At 38.8% G+C, this 23,009-nt stretch overlaps 1 protein-coding gene across 3 annotated transcripts in view; it reads right to left on the bottom strand.

Moving 5' to 3' along the window:
• Nucleotides 1–23,009, bottom strand: part of PAPPA (pappalysin 1) — a 287,476-nt gene that overhangs the window by 215,428 nt on the left and 49,039 nt on the right. For all 3 annotated transcript variants that reach the window (XR_011972082.1, XM_072631746.1, XM_072631747.1), the window contains exon 3: nt 8,796–8,941. Coding sequence is in view for 2 of the 3 variants with exons in the window: in XM_072631746.1 (XP_072487847.1) it covers nt 8,796–8,941 (146 nt within the window). In the remaining variant the exon portion in view is untranslated. The remainder of the gene's footprint in view (nt 1–8,795; nt 8,942–23,009) is intronic.

Below are 23,009 nucleotides of genomic sequence, written 5' to 3'. Positions count from 1 at the left end.
AAGGAGCTGAAGGAATGTGGCTTGGTTGACAGAAGATAGACTATGATGGAGAGGAGAGAATGATGACAGAAAAGAACACCGAAGTATCAGTAGACACATGCTGGAGCCAGCTGGGGCTGGTGCAAGGGAACTTACTGTTCAATTTTCAGAGTATCCTTTTACACCTTAGAAATCATCAAATGCTACAAATCAGGGCTTGATTTACTGTTTTGCTGATTCTCTATACTTAAGAAAGTAAAGAGTAAATGCATATGAGATTCAAAAGAGTGTCATGGGTACATTTTTTGGTAAGCCAATTTTTTAAAAAATTTTATTTATTTGTTTTTAATTTTCAACATTCACTTTTATAAAATTTCGAGTTCTAAAATTTCTCCCCTTTCCTGCATTCCCCCTCCCCAAAATAGTGTGTAATCTGATATAAGCTATACATGTACAATCATATTAAATATTTCCGCATTAGTCATGCTGTAAAGAAGAATTAGGAAAGGAAAAAATCATGAGAAAGAAGAAACCAGAGAGAGAGAAAGAGAGCGAGAGAAAGAGAAAATAATCTGCTTCACTCTGCATTCAGACTCCACTGGAGAGCCAGTGGTTAAATATCTACCAGCACTTCCCTAGATATATGTGAGAACTGGGTGTTTCTTGAGAAAGAAAACTTATTATATTCTAGGAAACATACAAAATACTCCACAACAGAGATAACCTACATGCTTTGCAACCTAGTATCTGATACAGGGCTTTTTACCTAGAGGGTACTTAACAACTGGTTCTACATTAAATTGAATGAGAATCTTTATGAAATATATGTCTATATCAATTGAAGGGGAAAAGCCCATCTCCAAGAAAGGTAGAAAAATATAGCAGAAAGAGCAATTAACTTGGAGTCAGGAGATCTCAGATATTCACTTGCTCCATGATCACTGGTGGGAATTCAGTGGATGAGACAAACAGAGAAGGTGCTTAAGGTAAGTAGCTTCACACCAAGAATACAATGCTCCTCTCTGGATGCCACATTTTAAGAGAGACAATGGCAAAATGGGGTATATTCAGAGAAGGGAAACTAACATGTTGAAAGGACTTGAAGTCATGTTACATGGAGATCCAAAGAAGGGACATAAAGCCCCTAAAATTCAGCCTGGAGAAGAGAAAATAGGAGCAATATGATCATGAACTTCAACTTTCTGTAAGGCCATCATGTGGATGTATTAAAGTAGATAGGGCATTGCCCTGGGCATCAGGAAGATCTGAATTCATGACCATTTGGGGCACTTATTAGCTGTGTGACCCTAGGCAAGTCACTCAGTTTCTTAGGCTTCAGCTTCATTATCTGTAAAATGGGTGACTTAATGGTACCCTCTAGCTCAAACTCTGTGACGCTGTAATCCTATTGTAAGGATGTGCGAGTGTGTGTGTGTGTGTGTGTGTGTGTGTGTGTGTGTGTGTGTGTGTGTGTGTGCATGTGTATGTGATGGGCTGTGAAGCCCAAGGACCCCTTCTCACAATAATGATTTTAAATTTATGAAATAAAATACACAGGATTACAAAGGAAATTTATTATAGTACAGTAATAAAAAAAAAATTACAAACAAGTTCCTTGACCATAGGTTAATGAATGAATCCTGTCCTATGGTTTTATCTGTTACCCTGTAAAGCAAAACTAGCACTATGAGGTAGGAGGAGCTACAGGGAAACAGATATCAGTTCAACATAAGAAAATAATGATTTTTAAAAATTATTTAGAATCATTCAACAATGGAATGAACAAGCTTTTTCATAAAGCAATAATTTCCCAGTTATGTCCAAACAAAGTGTATATGACCACTTGTCAAGAACATGATCCAAAGCACCAGATGTTTTATATATGAGTTTGAGCTAGATGCTTGATTGGGTCCCTACAAGCTCCAAGATTTATTGACTGAGATGACTTCCACAGTGGTCCAGGATAGGAATATATTGTCCCTTCCTAAAGGGACAATTGTTGGAGGGAACATATTTTTGAGCTGGCTGTTTGGAGTCCATGGACAATTTTTGCACACTGAACTATATACATCCTGTACCACTTAGCTCAAAATAAAAACAGAGGCAAGCCCTCTGAAATGGAATATTTCTATTTCTATATGGTTTATGACTCTTAGAAAAATGGCACCTTCTTTACCATGCAGTAAGCCAAATTTTAAGAGACGTACCCAAACTTTAAAATGCAAATTCATGTCATGGAAGGTTAATATTTAGGGCTGAGAAAACTTGTAAGTGGCTTATCAAAGTCAAGAAAAAATGATGTTGCCAAAGAATGATGACAGAATAAAATTTTACTGTAGTACTCCGTTAATTTCGGGAAATAAGACTGGAGCAAGATTTTAGCCAAGAGAATTTTATCACTAGTGAAACTTCTGAGATGACAAGCTCATTAAGTTATGGCAAATCACAGATTCCATTAATTCTGCTCTGCTCATGGAAGAATGCATGAGAATGGCTATGGGAGGAATAAAAGAAACTAAGGTAGGAAATCTTTCCTAGGTATTTTGTCAGATATAACATGAAACTCACCTTTTCCTGCTTTTTTCCTCCCAGGACATCTTACCTTAGCTTCAAGGCAAGGAGATGGAAACAAAGCTAATATAAACTGGAAATGACTGGGGTTTATAGCAACTGGTCAGGGAGGGAATGAATGTCTTCTGTACTTATGATAATGTCTCTCTCGTGGCAATCAAAACCTACATCAGTTACACTTCTTAAGCAGGGGCTTTTACCTCATCAGATGGATAACTAGTATTTAGACAAGGACTACATGACATACTTCAATTAAAAAAAATTAATAAATGTACATTGGATTTGTGGTCACAAGAAAACATGGCATGAAATGAAAAATGAATTCACAGACTAAGAGGTAGAGATGAAGTGTTTATACAAGAAATGTATTTTCCTTTTCAGCACCTAGAGTCAACTTGAGGTTGCCTGATGAAAACTGGATACTAAGAAATCTCATCAACACATCCAAACAGTGAATACAGATTAGAAAGCACTGGAATTACCTGTGCCTAAGCATATTCTAATGTCTTAAATATGGCATTTGGTATTTCATTTTTGTTATATTTTAAAAGCATAGCTGTTATTTTGAAAATAAAAAGGGCGTTTTCTAGTTTGATGAATAAAATAGTGGTCTTTATCATCTAACGTAATAAGTATATAATACAATAAAATAATTCACAAATAAAGTTAATAAAATAAAATTCCTTGGGTGCATGCTCTAATATATTGTTCCCATAGATGTGTGGCTTAGCTCAGATACAGTGGGCAAAGTAAGGATAATAGGTCTGCCTAATTATGATGACCCAATAATAGGGCCATAATTCATAGAACTAAATCACTTGATCTGTGAATAATTTTTTAGTTTTGCTCTTTTTTTTGGCTCAGATAAAATGCCACCTCCTCCATGAAGATTTCAGTGATTATCCCAGCTGGAAGTCATCTTTAGATGACTTTAGAGCTAGAAGAGACCTTACAGACCATGTAAACCAACCCTTTCATTTTATAGATGAAAAAATAAGAGTTGGAGAAAGGGTAGCTGACTCACACAAGGTGAGTCAGCTAACGAATAGCAAAGCCATGCCTAGAAGCCAGCTTTCCTGTTTCAGTGTACTGATTCTTCCTCATCTAAGAACACTTTCTAATTCTTTTACATGCTTATTATAGACTAATTTGTTGTTTATCTGGGTCCATGTCTAATTATTCCTACTAGGATAAGCTCTTTGAGTTCATAACCATGTCTTATTTATTTTTGCATCACTTAGCTCATAGGAAAGTATATTGCATATAATAAATACTTAAATGCTTTGGGGGAAATGTCCATTTTTAAATAGAATTGTTTTTATTCTCTAGCGCAGGACTTGCATTTCTACTTGCTCACAGTATTTAGAAAGTGCAATGTCGTTCACTTCTCTTCCTCAGTACCCATTTAAGTATTCAAAATGCCCAGATTTTCACAGTTTAAATGTTACTTTTAAACTATCACCACCTTGACTATAAATTTAAGTTCTTTGATTTTTGAAAAGTTGTGTTCCTCTGGTGTGTTTGGTCATTCCCTTCAGTAGTAGGTCCAAATGAAGCATTTCTAAATGGGGCTGCTCCACTCCCTGTGAACCCCCAGGTGTACCTCCTGGCATCCCTTCCCCAACTCTGGTATAGCTTACTACTGATCTGGTTGTAGACCTTCAACTATTTCTTCTGATGCTTGAATTCTTCCTTCTTAGCAATTTGGTTGTTATCTAGTCAGTTGATTATTTCTTTACATTTGGCAAGGATCTTCTGTTTGCCTTCATCACCAATTTTGCCTTGAAGTTTCTCATTTGGCACTGTAGTCTTCATGTTGAAAGCATAAGATTCAAGTGAGTTCTTAGGAGACACCCCATCTCACTGCTTCTCTGTTTTGGGCCTTATATTTCTCATTTTCCTGGACCTCAATGTCATCTTTGCTTAGATGACCTTTGTAATTGGTGATTGGTAATGTTATTCCGCTTGCCTGTACTCTTATTCACAAGAGAAACATTGAGGATACCATTTGCATCAATGCCAAATGCTGTTTCAGTCTGGGGAACACTTCTGGGTCATGGGGGATTTCTGGGAGCTCAAACTTGCCTAACAGGGTATAATCCTTTATCACTGTTCTCTCACCTTCAGGAACCTGAATATACCAGTCTAGTTGTCTTGAGTAGATGATAAACATTTGTATCTGCTTGGTAGAGATGATGGCATTGTGTTTGGTCAGAACTGCTCTAACTCCACCATCAGTTTCAATACCAAAGGAAAGAAGAGAGACATCCAACATCAGCAAGTCCTGAACATTCTGAAATTTCTCTCCAAACAAGATGGTAGCCTAGGCAAGCACCGTGGGCAATAGCCTTATAGATACTCTTGTTGAGCTCCCTGCCATTGAAGGAGTCTCTGGATTTGGGGGATATCAGTGCACCCACCCACCAAAATGACATCACGAATCTGTGACTTGGCCAGTTTGGCATGCCTTAGGACCTGTCCCATGGGGGACAGGGGCCCATGGATGAGGTCAGTATTCAGATCTTCAAAATGGGCATATGACAGAGGTATAGGAATGAATACCATCATAGAGGAATCAGTCTCAATACTAGCCTGGGTACTAGAAGAGAGAGTACACTTTGCACATGTATAAGTGATACACAATGATTCAGAAGCAACACACAATAAGTGCATAGTCCTCTAGTTCTCACTGATGCCCTTGCGCTTTCATCTGAATTCACTGATGGAATGATTGACTATGTGGTTGTCTCTCTATCTGAATGGATATCCTCAGCTGTGGACTTGACCTCAAAGACCTTCAAGGGTAGAAATGGAAACACTGAAAGTGCCTGCTCCAAGGTAAAAGATGTCTCTATATACCTACTTTTTTTTTTTGGTCCCAGTTATAAGCAGTGGAAGCAGCAATAATAGGCTCATTGAAAATCTGAAGAACACTGAGACCAGTGATGGTTCCAGCATCTTTGGTGGCCTGATATTGAGAATTATTGAAGTACCATGATGAAAGCATTTGTAACAATATTCTCAAGGTAAGCTTCAGTAATTTCTTTCATCTTGGTCAAGACCATAAAAGATACTTCTTCTGGACACAAGCTTTTAGTCTTCTCTTTGTGCTCCACTTGGACCTTACACCTGCCTGCATCATTCGCCACTGTGAAAAGCCAATGCTTCGTGTCTGACTGCACAATTAATTATATCATCAAATGTATGACCATTCAGATGTTTGTTGGTGAGGTTCATTGTAACTTTATTCTTTGAAACATCACCGATTAACATTCTATATCAGAGAAGAAGACGATGACTGGATTGGATTTCCTCGGTCATTAGCCTTGATCTCCACTTTCCCTCACTGGAAAAATCTCATGTAGGCAAAAGAGATGCCAAGATCAGTCCCTTCAATGTGGTTGCTGGGGCACTGGGTCACTGATGATGGATAAGTAAGAAAGGCGGCTGATAAGCTGAGTTAATAACTTAATAAATGCTTAGAGAATTGACAAATGTCTAAATTATACCGTCCATATGTCTCTTTAAAAAATTCCTTTTCCTTTTCCCTTTCCTCACCTTTATTGTCCTGATTCACAGAGCAAGAGTGGTCGTATCTGTGGTCAGGTTCTTTTTCCTTTGCTTATTCATTTTTATTTTGTTTTGTCTTTAGCAGCTTATTATTATAATCAGATATATTTACTAAGTTAAGAATAAAATGTTTTTTAAAAAGAGAAAACATCCTGTGAAGAGACCTGAATGTTCATCTAGTAAGTTTGGACATTAACCTTTCCATTAATGAGAGCTAGTGACTAGAAACTACCTTTAGACTTCATAGGCTATTTTGTTTTAGAATTATCTAGTGAATTTACTGCTTGATAATACTACCTGTATTTATCCACATTAATATCTCATCTGTCCTATTAAACTGTAAGCTCCATGAGGCTGCATCTCATCTAAATTTCATAAGTTTCCCAGTGCCTAGCACAGTACTTTTCATACAAAATGTGTTTCATAAATGTCTATTACACTGTGTCATGGAAGTGGGGTTTTAGAAGAATGATTTTGGTGGCTGGGAGAGGAAGGATTGGACAAAGGAGACAATGTAAGAAAAAAGACCAGTGAGAAGATATTATTGCAAATGTCAAGGTGACAATTCCCTGGACTAGTGTGTTACAAGAGTGTTACAAGAAGCTAAGTGCAAAAAAGGTACTCCCACCTTACTAAACAAAACTTTTTCCTGTTCCCCAACTCATGGTACCAAAATGCCAGGGGGCTGTGCCACAACATCATAGGCTTGCTAAAGCACAGTGGCCTTCTATCTCTTCCTTTTGGAAGAGCCATATGGAATGGCATGGTGAGAATCTAAAGTGGGAAACTGGGCAGGGAGAGGAGCTAGGTTCCATCCATATTATGCTCAATTCTCTTACATAGATGGAAGACTAGTCTTAATCAGCTGGCAACCTTAGGGGAAAAAAATAGATGTTGGTTCACTTACAAAAGGCAAAATTCTGAATTTCAGCTTGTACTATATCTTATCATAGGATTGAATGCCTCAAACTAGACCTAGAGTTTCTGGGCTGTTGCTAAAAAAATTATTGCAATTTCTAATTTTTGTTCACTAAATTGAATAATGGGCTAGAAAAGGAGCGGAAATCATCATGTATTGAGAGTAAGTGATTACAGATGAACGACCCAAGTGGTTTAATGGTATTGAAAAATATTCCAAGAATGGGCAAAAGAGGATCCCCTATGGAGAACTTAGGGAAAGACATGAACAAAACTGACATAAGATGAAAAGTTTATAAGAGATTGTGACCTGCAGCAATGAAGAGGATATTCAAGCCCATGAGATTGGAGAACAATGGAGGTTACTTAAATTCCTACTTAAAAATTAACATATTTTACATAGTATAATTCCTAAAAATAGCTAATGTTGACAGAGCTTTAAGGCTTGCAAAGCACTTTCCAAAACTTATCCCATTTGATTTTCACAGTACTGGGAGGAAGGTGCTAGGTTTTGGCCTCAGATCTTCATAACTCCAAGTCCAATGGTCTACTATGCCTCTTGGACTACTGATCAGAGAAGGAGCAACAGACATTGTTTAGTACAACCCACTTAGGTACAGATTTGTTGACTGAATCCTAAAGAGTTGGCGTCACTTGCTCAAGATCATATAGCAAGTAAGTATCAGGCAGGGATGTGCTGGAACCAGCTTGCATTGGCACATAAGGACTAGTGTTAAATTTCCACATGAGCATTTGTACCTTAGAAATCAGGACTCAATTTACTGTGCTTTTTTAAAATTGTGTAAACTTAATGAAGTGATGGAGATTTAGCATATGAGTGTGTTATGTGTACAATTTTTTCTTCCCCCAGAAAATCAGATCTTAAACTTTTACTGTCACACACCTGTAGTAAGGTCTTCTAGCTCCTAACTGAGTCATATTTCTACTACTTCTCCATATGCTTCTCTTATTTTGATTTTTCTTAATGGATAAGATCACTCACAGATTTCATGTCATAGACTGTAGAGTTCAAGCAAACTTTAAGGAAAATCTTATCTAATATCCTCCACATTCTCTCAAATATCTAATTCCTATTGTGAACTAACAATACCCATTGTTGTAAGTTTGCTACAATCAGTGGAACACAGCCAAATCAACTGGGCCACTTAGAAATTGAACCCATCACCCTATATGCCCCTTGGAAGGTGAGCTCTGTGCTGGAAGCCACAACCACTAAATAAGAGCACCACTCTGATCTTTTCATTTTGGATGGGACAGAGTAAGTTGTACAGATGAGTAGGCATAGATGGGTTGTGATCTTCATTACAGATCTCAGGACATTATCTTTTTTCTCAAACCCTCTCCTCTTCCAAAAATATCTATTATAGTCCATGGCATCCTTGGAGTTCCCCAGACTCACAATCTTACAGTCATCCTCACCTCTCGACTCTACCCCTATTACTAAATTTAAAACTTCTATCTGCAAAGTGTCTTTCTTATTTTCCCTACCCTCTATTCAGAAACCTGTGACATGGTTTCAAAGGCCATTAACCCTGTATAGGAGTATGAGAATAGAAGAAGGGGAATGTTGTCCCAAGAACAAGGTCTTAATCCATTTAAACCAGACAACTCTCATTTCTCTGGAGAGTACTATAGTGTATCATCCAAAGACTAGGAATGGACTGATTAGACACTGGAAATAAACTGTCACCCAAGTGTCTTACCTCCCAATGAGAAAACCTGTTTTTGAGACTCACCTAAATGCATCAGGGCCTCTTTGTCCCAAGGCCAAGTTGCAACTCCAGCCAGCTCCTCCTCTGAGGAGTTTGCAAAGAAGATGTTAAGATGTGTGGATCCATCCAATTTAAGAATGTTCTTCAATTCATTGACATCCAAGTAGGCTCTGCAATAGAAATATACTTTGCTATTATTTCTGTAAAGGGATTAGGCTACAGAGAGAGACCCTGATCTAGCCTGGAAGAAAAGGTCATACCCAGAAATACTAGCTTCCCAGAAAGGTACCAAATTGTCTTTTCCTGAGTCAGCAGTTCTAAACATGCTTTCAGTGGTCATTTAGCAATGACAGATATTTTGATTTTGACCCTGTTGGGCCCTTTACGATTTTTTATTAGGCAAATTATTCTCTGAAATTGCCTTAGTCTTTGAATTTGTTTAAAAGATAATAAATGTTCTCCTAGGATGGGATCAGTGCCTGCTATTTCCTAATTAAGCCCCAATAAATTTTCACAACAGGCATGGGCAGACTTGCTGATTCAAATGGTTCTACAGAGGGAGAAAGGATTAAAGGGTGTATTATCATGACGGACAATTCACTCTTCCTTTCAACAGTGTGCAGAATCACAATAGCGTGGAAGTCACCATGCACTTAAGCATCTAATATTGTTGTTTCTTTTATGTAGCATTAAGCAAAATTATTAATCTTACTGTTTCAGGCACTGTGCTAGACATTGGTAGTACAAAGGCAAAAAGATGAAATAATACCTGTCCTCAAGGAACTTACATTCTGCCATTAGACAAAAAATGTATACATAGCACAGAAAATTAAAGAGGAGAGGAGAGGGGAGGGGAGGGAAAGAGAGGAGAGGAGAGGAGGGGAAAGGGGAGAGAAAGAGAGTTGCATATATATGCATTTGTGTCTATATACATCTGTATATACACATCTATGCATATGTATAATATATAATTATGGGAGAGGAGACTAGCAGCTGGAAGGATGTGGAAAGGCTTTATGTAGGAGACAGCACTTGTGTTGATCTTTTAAAAGAACTTAAGGATTCTAAGAATGAAAGGTGAGGAGGGAGTACATTCTAGGCATGTGGAAAAATCTGTGCAAAGGCATGGAGATGGGAAATGTCTTAGGAATCCCAAGTATGGTATCTTGCATATGAGTTTTTCTGCCCATGTCTGCTTCAATGGAGCAGTTGGGAAGAGGTGTGCTTTTCTATTCCTAGATTAGGTAATTTATTATTTTATACCTAAAATGTATCAGAGAAAGTTTAATCAGAATCAGGTAGTGGCCCTAAAACAACTTATTTTATTTTCTGCTTATTTTGTTTGCTCTTCATAGCATTCTCTGTCTCCAGGGATAGTCTGTGAGTGTCTTCTCTAGGCAAGAGTGTCTTTCAGATTTATAGAAGTCATCTACAAAGTGAGGTCTCTGGGATGATCATATATATATACATATGTGATCAGTAAAGAGAAGGATGGAAATATGACCTAATTAGAGGCATCCATGCTCCCTGCAATGGCCATATGTACCTCTTATCCCTCAGAAATCTCCTATTCCATCTCCTCTCAACATCCCCCTTGATAGTCAAATGTGGATTCTTGGGGCAATTTTCACCTAACTTTGACCCAAACATGGTGTAGCAACATACACACAGGTTCCACTGGGAAAATCCACCACCCTTCCTCCTAAGCATACTGAACTTCTGTCCTTCAAACCATCTTGTGCTTCTGGGAGGTCCCCTTAGAAAGGCAGGCTCTATGTTAGGAGCAGTATCCAGTTGGAAAGAGCTCTCCATTTTAACCTTTTCAGTTTGGGTTGGACAGAGTGATTCACACAGGATGAAGAGGCATGGACAGCTTTTGAATATCATTACAGATCTCCTGACATTACATTTTCCCTTAAGCCAATTCTCTTCCAAATATCTCCATTATTATATATTCCTATCCTTCCAGGTGCCCAGGTTCACACCTTTAGTGTTTTCCTCATCTCTACCCTTTATCTGCACTGCACATATCTAATGAATTATCAGTCTTACGATTTCTGTCTGCATAGCATCTTTCTAAACTCCTCCCTTCTCCCTACTCATGATACCCCATCCCCTCCCTAGTTTAGCACCTCCTTAATTCTCATCTGCACTAGGCAATAGCTTCCTAATTGGTCTCTCTGCTTTAAGTCTCTTCCTTGTCCAAGCCATCTTCCACACAGCTGCCCATGATAAAGTGCAGATCTAACCATTTCACTTCCACATTCAATAAACTCAGTGGCTTCTTAAGGACTTCAGGATCAAATATCATTTCATCTTTTATAAATGTCTATTTTATGGAAATTTTATAATGTATGCATTATTGATACATTAGTACATGTATATAATTTATAAATAAATATACATATATTATGGGTTAGTACTTTTTTTTTTAATAATAGCAGTGTATAATCAAAAAAGCTTAGAGATCTGAGACTTAAATAGGGATACATAAATAGGGAAAGGATCAAACAGAACTTTTTTCTCTAAGACTATGGATGAAATCATTGCATGGTTAATATAGAAGCATGGTGTATTGGGAAGAGTCCTGGCCCTTGAGTGAGGAGACTTGGATTCCAATATTGGCTCTGACATTTACTGTGAGACTATGAACAAGTCATTTAACCATGAGGGCAAAGTCTGTGCGGCGTCTTGTTTAAATTTTTTGCCTCTCTCCACATGCAGCTCTGCATAAAGGAGGTGTTTAGTGAATGAATCCATGCTGCAAGGTAGAATGCAAAGTGCCCGAGATTGAAGGGCAAATGACATGGGATATAAGGCCAGCTCTGTTAACATACTGAGTGTCTTAAGAAATTTCATTTCCCTTCTCTGGGCCTCATTTCCTCTGTCTGTAAAATGAAGGGGTTGAACTATGATCTCAAAGATTCCCTCCAACTTCATCATTCCTTTTTAAGCTGAGAGGAGTTTTGAGTCTTTAATAGCTGAGTTAAAGTGCTAACTGTAATGGCACAAAGGAGAGAAGAGGTCAGCTGCAGTCCTAACAGGGGGTTGAGAGGAGAAAAATGAAAACAGAGCGAACAACAGATAGACACACTTCTGCTGGCATAGAGCATGAACTGGCTATCCTCTCCTGATGCCTCCTTAACAAGGCTGCAGTGACTTTATGGAAGAAATACAGGGTGTCAGATGTATGTGAACTTTAATATATACATACATATACCTACACATACACATATGTTAAAGAAGAAAAGAAAGAAAAGAAGAACAGAAGGAAGAAAGGGAAAAAGGAAGGAAAGAGAGAAGAAGGAAAAAAGAAAGGAAGGAAGGAAGGGAATGGAGGAGGAAAGGAAAGAAGGAGGGGAGGAAGGAAGGACAGAAAATAAGGAGGGAAGGAAGGAAGGAAAGAAGGGAGGAAGGAAGGAAGGAAAGAGAAAAAGGATGGATGAGAAAAGGAAGGAAAGGAGGAAGGGAGGAGGGGAGAGAAGAAGGAAATATGGCATACTACTAGAGATTCAGTGTAGCTGGAAGAGATGAATTAGAAGACCCTAGACTCGACCGAATTTAAAGCCTACCCTTTGGCACTCAACAGAGTCTGCTCTCTTCCCACTAGAAAATTTCTATATATTTCAAGAACATCTTAACTTCTATATAAATGGCTGTTTGATTTTGCAAAATTCTGCTTACAAATATATGGCTTTCTGTGCAGGCTGAGGAGCTAAAGAAGAAAATTCAGTTCAGTTTAAAAAAAAAATCCTGTTAGGACACTTATTAGGGAAATTCCCATTTCTAGGAAGAGTGTGACTGTTGACCTAAATCACAGGAAATTGAGATCAGAGATGATAGAATTAACATGTGAAAGGGATCTCAGTCCCTTAACTATGGGGAATTTTAAGTCACCGATGGGCAATCCCCTGGGGTCCAGAACATGGGAGTGACTTGCCCAATGCCACAGAAGTAATAAACAGCAGAAGGCAGATTAGAACCCAATTCTCTCCCTTCTTCCCCCTCCCTTTTTCCAAGGCCTTTGCTCTTCCTGCTATAACAGAGAAACAAAACTGAGTTGTATTATCAGGGCACTACAGCTCACAAGCCAAAACTATTAGCAAAAAAAAAAAAAACCAGAAACAACAAAAGCAAACTGGGTGAGAGTGGTGATGGCTGAACTGCACCTAGGTAGAACAGTGTGTAGGACACTGACCTAGAGTCAGGAAGACCTGAGTTCAAACACAAACTCAGACATTTACTACCTCTGTGGCCCTGGGCAAGTCATTTAACCTCTATCTGCTTCAGTTTCCTCATCTCTAAAATGGGGATAATAATACCACTAACCTCCAAGGGTTATTGTAAGAATCAAATGAGGTATTTGCAAAATGCTTAGAACAGTGCTTGGCACACAGTAAGCACTTACTAAATGCTTATTGGCTTCCATTTCCCCCATCTTCAATGTACTGTGTTCTGTTGCCACTATTAGAAAGGTAATTCTAAGGCTACTATCAACAGATTCTTTTCAAAAATGAAGGTTCTAAAAATCTACATGTATACACCAACTTTGTAGATATACAGCAAAGCCTAGCACAGGATGCTATACATCTCAACCCTCTCTCCCCCCCAAAAAAGGAAAGAAAATCAGTATGGGAAACTCATCGAGGCAGAGGCTCACCTCATTTGCAACTTAAAGTCTGAGCTAGCTGCTTGGGTTGCACTGAGAGGTTAAATAACTTTATTTGCAACTTAAAGTCTGAGCTAGCTGCTTGGGTTGCACTGAGAAGTTAAATAACTTTAATCAAGGTCAAACAGTAGGTATCAGGGATAGGATTTAAACAGAGCTCTTTCTGTGACCAAGGATGACCTTCTATCTTTTATACCATGGGGTGTCTTTACTGCTGCCTTTGTACTTCTCATGCTTGAGAAATGTTTCCTGAATGAATGAGCTGCTGAAGCAAGGAAAGTGATGTCAGTGCTTGAAAATGAATTGCTAGACTAGTATAGACACATCCCAATTATCCATTTCATATGAAACTGCAGGCAGGAGCTCTATATACCAAATGGTTATGGGAGGCCAATTTTCACAGCTTTTCACAAAGGGTCATCCGGCAGGAGTGTGGGCTAGAGATGTGGGCCAGCTTCCCTTCGAGATCCAATAACAAGCAGGATGTCCCTATGTCTAAGCATGACAAATTCAATAGCTAACCCTCTGAAGTTCAGATGTTTTCCAGAAACCTAACTGTGCTGTTCCTAATCCCTTGGCCCTTAGCAAACTGAAAAACAGGTCCTATCGGAGGGGCATTTTAACCTAGAACATAAAGAACAGGAGCCTGGAAAATATCCTTCTGTTTTCTTTTGTCCTTCTAGTTCCAAACTAGAAAAAGACACTGAAGCTAAGAGGGGCCCAGAAGGGATGGAAGGATGGAAAATCAGTTAGCCAAGGTCTTCCAGTCATCTGGATAGTTGTGGATCAGGCTTAGACCAGTTTTTCAAATCCTTTATTTATTTCATACTAATGAGTCTGCCCACCTAGTTGGAAGTTCCCTTAGAGGGAATCTGCAAATGATATTAGGGATTCCTGAGAAAGACAATTCCCCTACCCCAAGAGTGGGGAACCTGTGGCCTTGAGGCCACATGTGACCCTAAAGATCCTCAAGTGCAGCCTTTTGATGGAATCCAAACTCCACAAAACAAATCCTTGGGAAGTCTGAATTCCATCAAAGGGCCACACTTGAGGACCTAGAGGGGCATTTGTTCTGTGAGATTTGGATTCCATCAAAGGGCCACACGTGAGGATCTAGAGAGCCTCATGTGACCTTGAGGCTGCAGGTTCCCCACCCCTGCCCTACCCTAATTCCCACATCTCTAGATTAGGAAATATTTATTAGAGGAGGAATCAAGGGAAACTATCCCAGGAAAGGGGGGTTTCTGTTCCTTAAAAGCCCTTCTGAGGAGATAGGTCTGAATCTGTTTACTGCTTTCGAAGTGGGTTCCTCTCAAATTTTGTGAGGCCTCAGTTTCCCAAAGGGGAACAAAGCAGGGAAACTTGCATGGCTCAAGACCTTGTAGTCTCTCTCCCTAGAGACTATACCAATGGAAAACAGTCTGTGTTCTATAATAGTGTTCCTGTCACTGGCTGAAGTAATTTCCTCCAAAATACTCTGAGGCTTGGTATTCCCTTGGCCCCCTGCTGTCTCAATGAGAAGGAGAAAACATTTGGTGACATGTCACAGTGTGAAGGTTTGTTGTATTTTCCCCAGTCACTCTGTCAGACAATGTTTATCACAAAATGAATGGCTCAAATCTGGATCAGTGACTGGGAAAGACAACTACTGCATGCCTGGTGCTTTTCCTCTTCTTCTCAAGCTAAAGTGATTTTTGTTTTTAAATTTTCTGTTTTGACTTTTGCCGAAGTGCCCAGTGGGCAGGATTGGCCCTTGGCGAAACTACGAAGTAGGTCAAACTTGTCTTTGCAGAGCCAGACCCTTTACTGTTGACATTTTCTGCTCCTTGCCCCCACATCAGGGCTCCATTGTCCTCATATCTTACTCATAAATTGCCCTTCCTGATCCCCCCACCCCAATTCAGAACCCACTCCTGAGAGAAAAGGTTTATTATTTGTTAATCATGTGGCCTTGGGCCTCTTGTTTCCTCATCTATAAAATGAAGTGATCCTTTTCAGACCTAATATTCTATGTTCTCCAAACTTTGTAATTCTATATTTTAATAGTCTCTGTTCAAAGATTCCCAACAGCTCTCATATTGTATGATCAAACATCCCTTCTGGCTCAAACATTCTATGTTCTAAGGTCCCTTCCAGGTCTGAAAATCTGGGGCCATCCTTTCTTCTTCATTATCCTTTTAATCAAGTGTACAGTTACTTCCAAACTCCACCCAACCTCTTGCCCCAAACTACATTCTCAGAGTTCAACTTGCCATAGGCAGAGAGAAGTTACAACTCCTCTTGGTGAACCATACATGTCTAGAATTGTCAAGCAATAGGCTCACTCTCCTGTTCTGAGTAAATTCAATTCACCTTACTTTAATTAGGCACCTAACATGTGGGGCTCTAGGTTTGGAAGTGTTTCTTTATCAGCATCCCATTTTGGATCCGGTGGAGCCTCTGTACCTCACCCTCACTGTCAAGGTTATGTGGAGCCCATGAATGTGGGTTATATGGGCCTGAGAACCCACAGAGGGCCAGAGAACCTAGACTTAGCTCTCCTGCCAAAATCACATTTCAAAACCATGAGTACAGTTCTGGAGAGGGATCAAAGCTCTCTCAACTGTCATAAGAATATTTCCTTTATGCATCTCACGGGGGAGTGCCAACAATATATTTCATAAATGCATTGGCCTGAGATGGTACAACTCAATAATAGCTTGAATGGGAAAGCTGTCAGAACAAGTTTTATAGAAAAGGAAAAAAGAAAAAAAAGAAAGAACACATGCAAAAATAACAACAGCAAAAGACAGGTTTAGAAATAAATAAATAGCCACCAGTATTCCTGTAATGGAAAGAGTCTATGCAGTTTCCAGTCTCTCAAGTTCCGAAAGTATAACATGACCATTAGCATGTGTAAGGCAGGACTCTACCACAGGCCCAGATGTCCTAAGTGCCATTAGAGGCCAGCAGGAACACTGAATCATGTTAGTCTGTATTTCTGTTCCCACCCAAAAGTAGTTTGCACACAAGCAGCATTCCCTCACAAAGACCAAGGGTCAACAAACTCTGAAAGGTGCAATGCCAAGGTTCTGACCTCTTTCCTTCTAATGAACAAGAAGGAGGAGGAACAGAGGAAAAGCTGTTTCCACATTGGTTCTTTCCATGCTGTCCTGCCAACTTGCTCCTACAGAAAGACCCTAGGACCCCTTATGAGCCTTGGAGAGGTAATCACAAATGTCTAAGAACAGCAACAGGACTCCATAAATGTCAGGATCCCATTCAGAGTAAAAGGGTCTTCTTGCCAAAACAAGTGTTGCACTCTCTTTACAGGAGGCCTCTCTCCCCCACGTCAGTCCTCTAACCCTACCTCGGCCTCCAAAATACCAAAGTAACCCCTTGACTACAGTTGCCAAAAAGAGTCAGGAGCCCCAGAACCACTGTTCTAGTTGCTGAACAGTTCAAATCATTTGAAAACGATGATCATAAATGAAGATCAAAGTTATTTTAAAAAAATTAAAGTGAGATAAATGTCATTGTTTATTGTAGTCATATCCTTGTGTTGTAAATCACAGGCTGTATCCGATCTCTGACCTGTTGTAAACCTAAGTATTATACTTAATCTCAAGGCTTTTCTCATGGATCCAGCTTCATTCTCCTTCTTTATATGTGCATCAAAAATGCCTCAGTCTCTCTTTTCTCTAAAAATGTTAATGGAGAAATAAACAATTAAAAAATAAAGGAAACCTTCAGAGGGCTTGTTAAATTCTTGTAATCCTAGTGATTACCTCTTGAAATTACTGCCTTTGTATACTGATGCCCAGGGATTATAAATCTGCTCTGCCTTGTGTGACTTTCAGCAAGTCACTTTACCAATCTGAGTCCTGATTTCCCTATCCATAAAATGCCATTCATTTTCCCTGCTCTGCCATGCCTCATAGGCTTTCTATAAGGATCAAATAATATAATCAAACTGAAAATATTTGAAAACTGTAAGACACACACACACAACTTGTCGCTCTCATTTTACCTGAAAACACTTAAAGAGAACATTAATGACAACTGCTGTCTGGTTGTGGCTGAGGTTCAAATAGCTTAGCTTTCTTTCTTCCTTCTTTCCTCCAGCATCACTTCCTTTTACAGTGTCCCAACCACAATCAATAAATAAACCAACCAACCACAGAGAGCTAAGAGAGGCTTACTCACTGACCACGGCGGGGAGTAAGTCACGTTTGCACAATTAAGTGACATCTAAATGCTAGCAGTGTGTATTTCCAAAGCTGTAAAGGGGAAAACTGCACTAAGTATTAGTAGGAAGATTATATATTTTTAATGCAAGTTGTATAACCACTCCAAGGGGCAGCTAGATGGCTCAGTGGACAGAGTGCTGGGCCTGGAATCATGAAGACCCATCTTCCTGAGTTCAAATCTGACCTCAAGACCTTACTGTGTGGACAAGTCACTTAACCCTGTTTGCCTCAGTTTCCTCATCTATAAAATGAGCAGAAGAAGGAAATGGAAAATTACTCCAGTATCTTTTCCAAGAAAACCCCAAATGGGGTCATGAAGAGTTGAATGTGACTGAAACAACTAAACAACAATAACTATTACAAATGAACCCTTTGGGTTTTTAATCATATGAACACAATACCACATTATTACTACAGTCTAAACTCTAACTAATATCAAGATTAGCCAGGTAACAAAAAATTTCAGAGAGCTACACAACTGATGGGGAACTTCTAATTGTCCTTGAGTCTTCACTAGGTAAAGATTAGTTTTATGAGCACTATAGTCATCTATAGATAAACTTACTTCCAAACTAAGCTATATTCACAGATGTCTGAACAAACTGCAGAAATTCAAAAAGTAACTTGTCTCCTTATTTACCTTTCAAAATTCTGTGATCTGATATAATTACAATGAATTGAAGGGACAAGGCAAGAGTTTCTCCATTTGGGATATAGCTTCTCCATTATAAGTAAGGTCAAATTCCTTAAGACGAGGCTTCACCTAAAGTTTCAAAGTACAAATGGAAATTCACACAGTGTTTTTAAAATCTGTTAATTTTCAGATGAATTTTTTTTCCAATTTAATTCAGTCACTCTTTAATAACCCTTCCTGACATCCACCTCCTGTTCTGACATACTTCAAACCGGGGAGAAAGTATCTTCAAAATTTTCTAGTACAGACTTGTATTAGGAGAATCAAAAATCCACATGGAATACAGGAAATATGCTCTCAATAAATTTCCATCTCAGACTATAGATTTTCTAGAGCATTTGGGGGAAGAGTGTATGTCTAAAGATCAATTTTCTCCAAGATTTCTGCACTAAGAGAGGTTCACCATTAGCCTGACTTAACGTACTCTTTTTGGAGTGTGATGCTATGGGAAAAGCATTGAACCAGAGAGCAAGGATGGTTTTTTATAGCAATTCTACCACTGTGTAATCTTGGGCAAATCACTTCCCGTATCTGTGCCACAGTTTCCTTATCAATGAAATTAAGAAAATGGACTAGGTAGTAGCTAAAGTTCCTTCCCAATCTAACATTTTAGATTCTCTGTTCTAGCATTCAATATTCTAAGGCTTTTTCTAGTTCCAACATGTTCTAATAAATGTGTCTTTTCCCCTCTATTTCAACAGAACAAAAGAAAATAATTCAGGAAACCACAAACATGGCATTCCTGAGTCAACTGTGGATCTTTTCCACTCACTGATATTAAGCTAACATTTGTTTCATAAGGACAGAATGATTCTGTATTCAGGGGCCAATGACTCAGCCCAGAGATGTTTTATGCTAAGAACTGAAAATGAGGATTCCGGAATCTGGAGCAATGAACTTAAAAGGTATACACCAGGAATGCACCACAGTTTGTTACACAGCAGCTAAAGCCTTACTTTATCCAACACTTAAGACATGTAAAGAACTTTCTCTTCTCACTGAATAGTGTGCTAGGTGTCAATAGCTACTGACCTATGAAATGCTGTCCAACAGATTTAGTCATTTAGAATTTCAAATACAGTAAGCTCTCAATTATTTCCTTTGACTGAAGGGTGGCAGTAATCCTTCCCCCACCCCTAATCTTTGCAAGGGTAGAACTGAAGAGGGAAGAAGAGGCAGATGTCACACTGTTTTCATTTGTATCTTGTTGTTTTCTAAAAGTCAATGAAATGGAAAGAACACTCAATGGGGAAATAAGTGATTTAAATTCCAATCCTTGTTTTCTTGCTCGCTAGAGCAATATGACCTTGGGTAAGTCATCTCATTATCTTATCTTCAGCTGTAAAATGAAGATGGTCGGGTAGATGACCTCTAAGATCCCTTTCATGTTTTCTTAATTCTAGTTTGTTTTATTTTCAGGTTCACATTCTCCTTCCTACAATCCTCCCCCTTCCCACATGGAAAAAGGAAGGGAAACAAAACCTATTACAAACCTCATATAGAGTAAAGCAAAGCAAATTCTCACATTTGCCAGGTCTCCGCCAAAATTAACACACACACACACACACACACACATAAACACACGAACACACACATACACACACATATAAACACACACAAGTATATATGTGTGTATGTGATATGTATATACATATGTTATGCATTTCAAACTATACTCTAAATCTCTTATCTGGAGACAAAAAGCATGCTTCATCATGAGTCCTCCGGAACAGTAGTTACTTCTGTGTTGATCAGAGCGCCTGCATCTTTCAAAATTGTTTGTCTTTAAAAAATGCTAACTGTATAAATTGTTCTCCTTGTACTGCCTCCTTCACTTTGCATCAGTTCATACAACTTTTCCCAAGTTTTTCTGAAACCATAAGATCCTTTTAGCTCTAACATTTTGTGATCTAAGATTCTTTCCAGTCTTAACAGCCTAAAGTTCTAGGGTCCCTTTCAACTCTTTCTACATTTTAAAGACCTTCCAAGTTTAACATTCTGATTATGTGATCTCTGTAGCAACAGAAGAGAACAGTTGCACATCGAAAATAATCCAAAATATCAAATAATCCAGAAATCATTAATATTGATTCAAAATAAATAAATCTTGAAAAAATAATGCTTCTTGGAATGGAGAACAGTTGATATAGTTAACTAAAACTATTCCAAATTTAACCCTTTCCCCTACTCTCATTTTCTGCAAAGTATTAACTCACCTCAAATTTCTAGAAATAACAAAGAAAGTAAAATACACACACACACACGCATGCATGTACACACACAGTAGAAAAAAGTTTTTTTTCCTACAGATTTGCACATCTCCTTTGATTTTGTGATCAGATGTCATACTTTTCCTGAGTTAGAACCTCATGCAGCACATCCCTCCCCCAATTTTGCTACAGTCCCCTCACCAACACCCCACAAAATCCTGAGACACTATATAATTTAGTATAGTTCTATTTACTATTGCCTTCTGTGGCAACAAAAATGCTTCAGTAGTCAAAAGTCAGTCTTGCTGGCTAACAATTCAGAATGCCTACACTCACAAGGGACCCAACATCAGAGAACAAAACCCCTTTTGGCTCCTTATCAGAGTAAACTGGTCAAATACAACCAATGACAATTGCCAAATCATTGACCCATCACTATTCTATCCCCTAGCTCCTATATTCCCTAACAAAAGAGAGTTCAAAAAATAAGAAAGAGGAGAGGAAAAGAATCAGTCATCAAGTGTTAGAATTTGAAGGAACTTTAAACATAAATTTATCTGGGAGGGATCTTAGGACAAAGAATGTTCAAACATAAAATATAGAATGCCATAACTGGAAGAAAACCCCAAATATAGAAGACTAGAAAATGCAAAAAAGTTGAAAGGAGCCTTTAAGATTGAGAAAAGGAAAAGAGAGAAAGTCCCCAAATGGATTGTGTACTTTAAAGGTTGTTGAACTTAGGAAAGCTAAACAAATAAGCAAACAAAAAAATTCAAATTAATCTTCTAGAACTGAATTTCCGGAAAGTAGTGACAAAACTTCACTCTTAAAAGGTGGAAAAAGCTTGCAGTGGGTGACTTTAAGGATTATTTGCAGCTTGAGTTTTGTGAAATTTGTTTCACCAGAATAAAAGAAGACTTTTTTGTTTTTAGTTCATCCCTTTTCTCACTTAATTCCATTTCCCTTTACCAGTCCTAAGCATCCAGGCTATCTCCATAGGAGAGAGAAGTAAATCATATTTAATATAGGTTGTTGGGGAAAAAAATCTCCTTGTCTTCTCCTAGAAGCTGAGCACTTCTAATCAGGGCAATGCTGCTTTCATCTCTCCAGGTGATGACAGTCACACAAATTAAAGGTGAAAAAAAAGACTTTGGGGCATGAATGAAAACTATCTTCTTCCCCTCAGGTAACTTTGATTCCAAAAGAAAAGACTGAGAAAAGCAAGGCCTACCCACCATTCATCCTTCTTCAGTCCTCAATTCTGGCTTGCCTCAATCTTTGATTTCTCTGGTATCCTACTGTTGCTGGTAGACTTTAGAGGAAGTTATAGCACGAAGTCAACTGGGCCTATTAGAGGTTCATGTTACAGACTTTCAACTGGGTTTTCACTGTGGCAAAACATTTATTCCTCCTCCATGGACTCTATCCCACTTCTTTCTGGGGCTGATTCAAAGATGTTCTGTGTCTCTCTCTATTTCTGTTCTCTCTTGTCTCTGTCTGTCTGTCTGTCTGTCTCTCTCTCTCTAACTCTGTCTGCCTGCCTGCCTGTCTGTCTGTCTGTCTCTTTCTCTCTCACTGTTTCTCTGTGTGTCTCTGTCTGTCTGTCTGCCTACCTGTCTGTCTGTCTCTCTCTTTCTCTCTCACTGTTTCTCTGTGTGTCTCTGTCTGCCTGCCTGCCTGCCTGTCTGTGTGTCTCTCTCTTTCTTTTTCTGTTTCTCTGTGTGTCTCTCTGTCTCCGTCTCTCTCCTTAAGTTCCTAGAGGCCTCCTCTGCCTTCTATTCTAACAGATAGTTTTGGCTCCTATTTTCTGAAGAAAACAGAGACCTTCAGGTATGAACTCATCACAGAATACATCAAACCTCTACATGTTCAACCCTCCTAACCCTGTCTTTGAAGAAGAATTTGCCTTTCTCCTTGCCAAAACCAATACCACTTCCTGTGACCTTAATCCTAATGCCTCCTATCTTCTCCAAAAGCTTGCCTCACCATTACCCTCATCCTCTCACCACCATCACCACCCCTCCTTCTTAACTCTTTCCCTCCTACTGATTATTTCTCTGACATGTATGAACATGCTTAACTCTACTTCATTCTTAAAAACAAAAGATAAACGGACATACCTCACTTGACCCAGTTATTCACTCAAGCTCTTGTCCATATCTCCCTTCTTTTTCCCTGATAAATTCCTAGGAAGAATATCACTGCCTTCACTTCCTCACCACCCATTCCTTTCTCCTGACATGTTAGTCCACTTCCTGAATAATCATGTATTTCCTTTACCCTTGCAATAAGTATTCCCCAGGACTCTGTCCTGGGCCTTCTCTCCTTTCTCTATATGTACTGTCATGAAAGGTTAATTAGCTCTTGTGGGTTCGGTTGTTAACTCTAAACAGATGAACTCCCAAATTTAACTAAACTCTAATATTACATATTATC

This window comes from Notamacropus eugenii, chromosome 1, assembly GCF_028372415.1.
Source record: "Notamacropus eugenii isolate mMacEug1 chromosome 1, mMacEug1.pri_v2, whole genome shotgun sequence".
Taxonomy (NCBI): Eukaryota; Metazoa; Chordata; class Mammalia; order Diprotodontia; family Macropodidae; genus Notamacropus; species Notamacropus eugenii.
The sequence above is the reverse complement of the archived record's forward strand: the minus strand, read 5'-3'. Positions and strand labels throughout refer to the sequence as shown.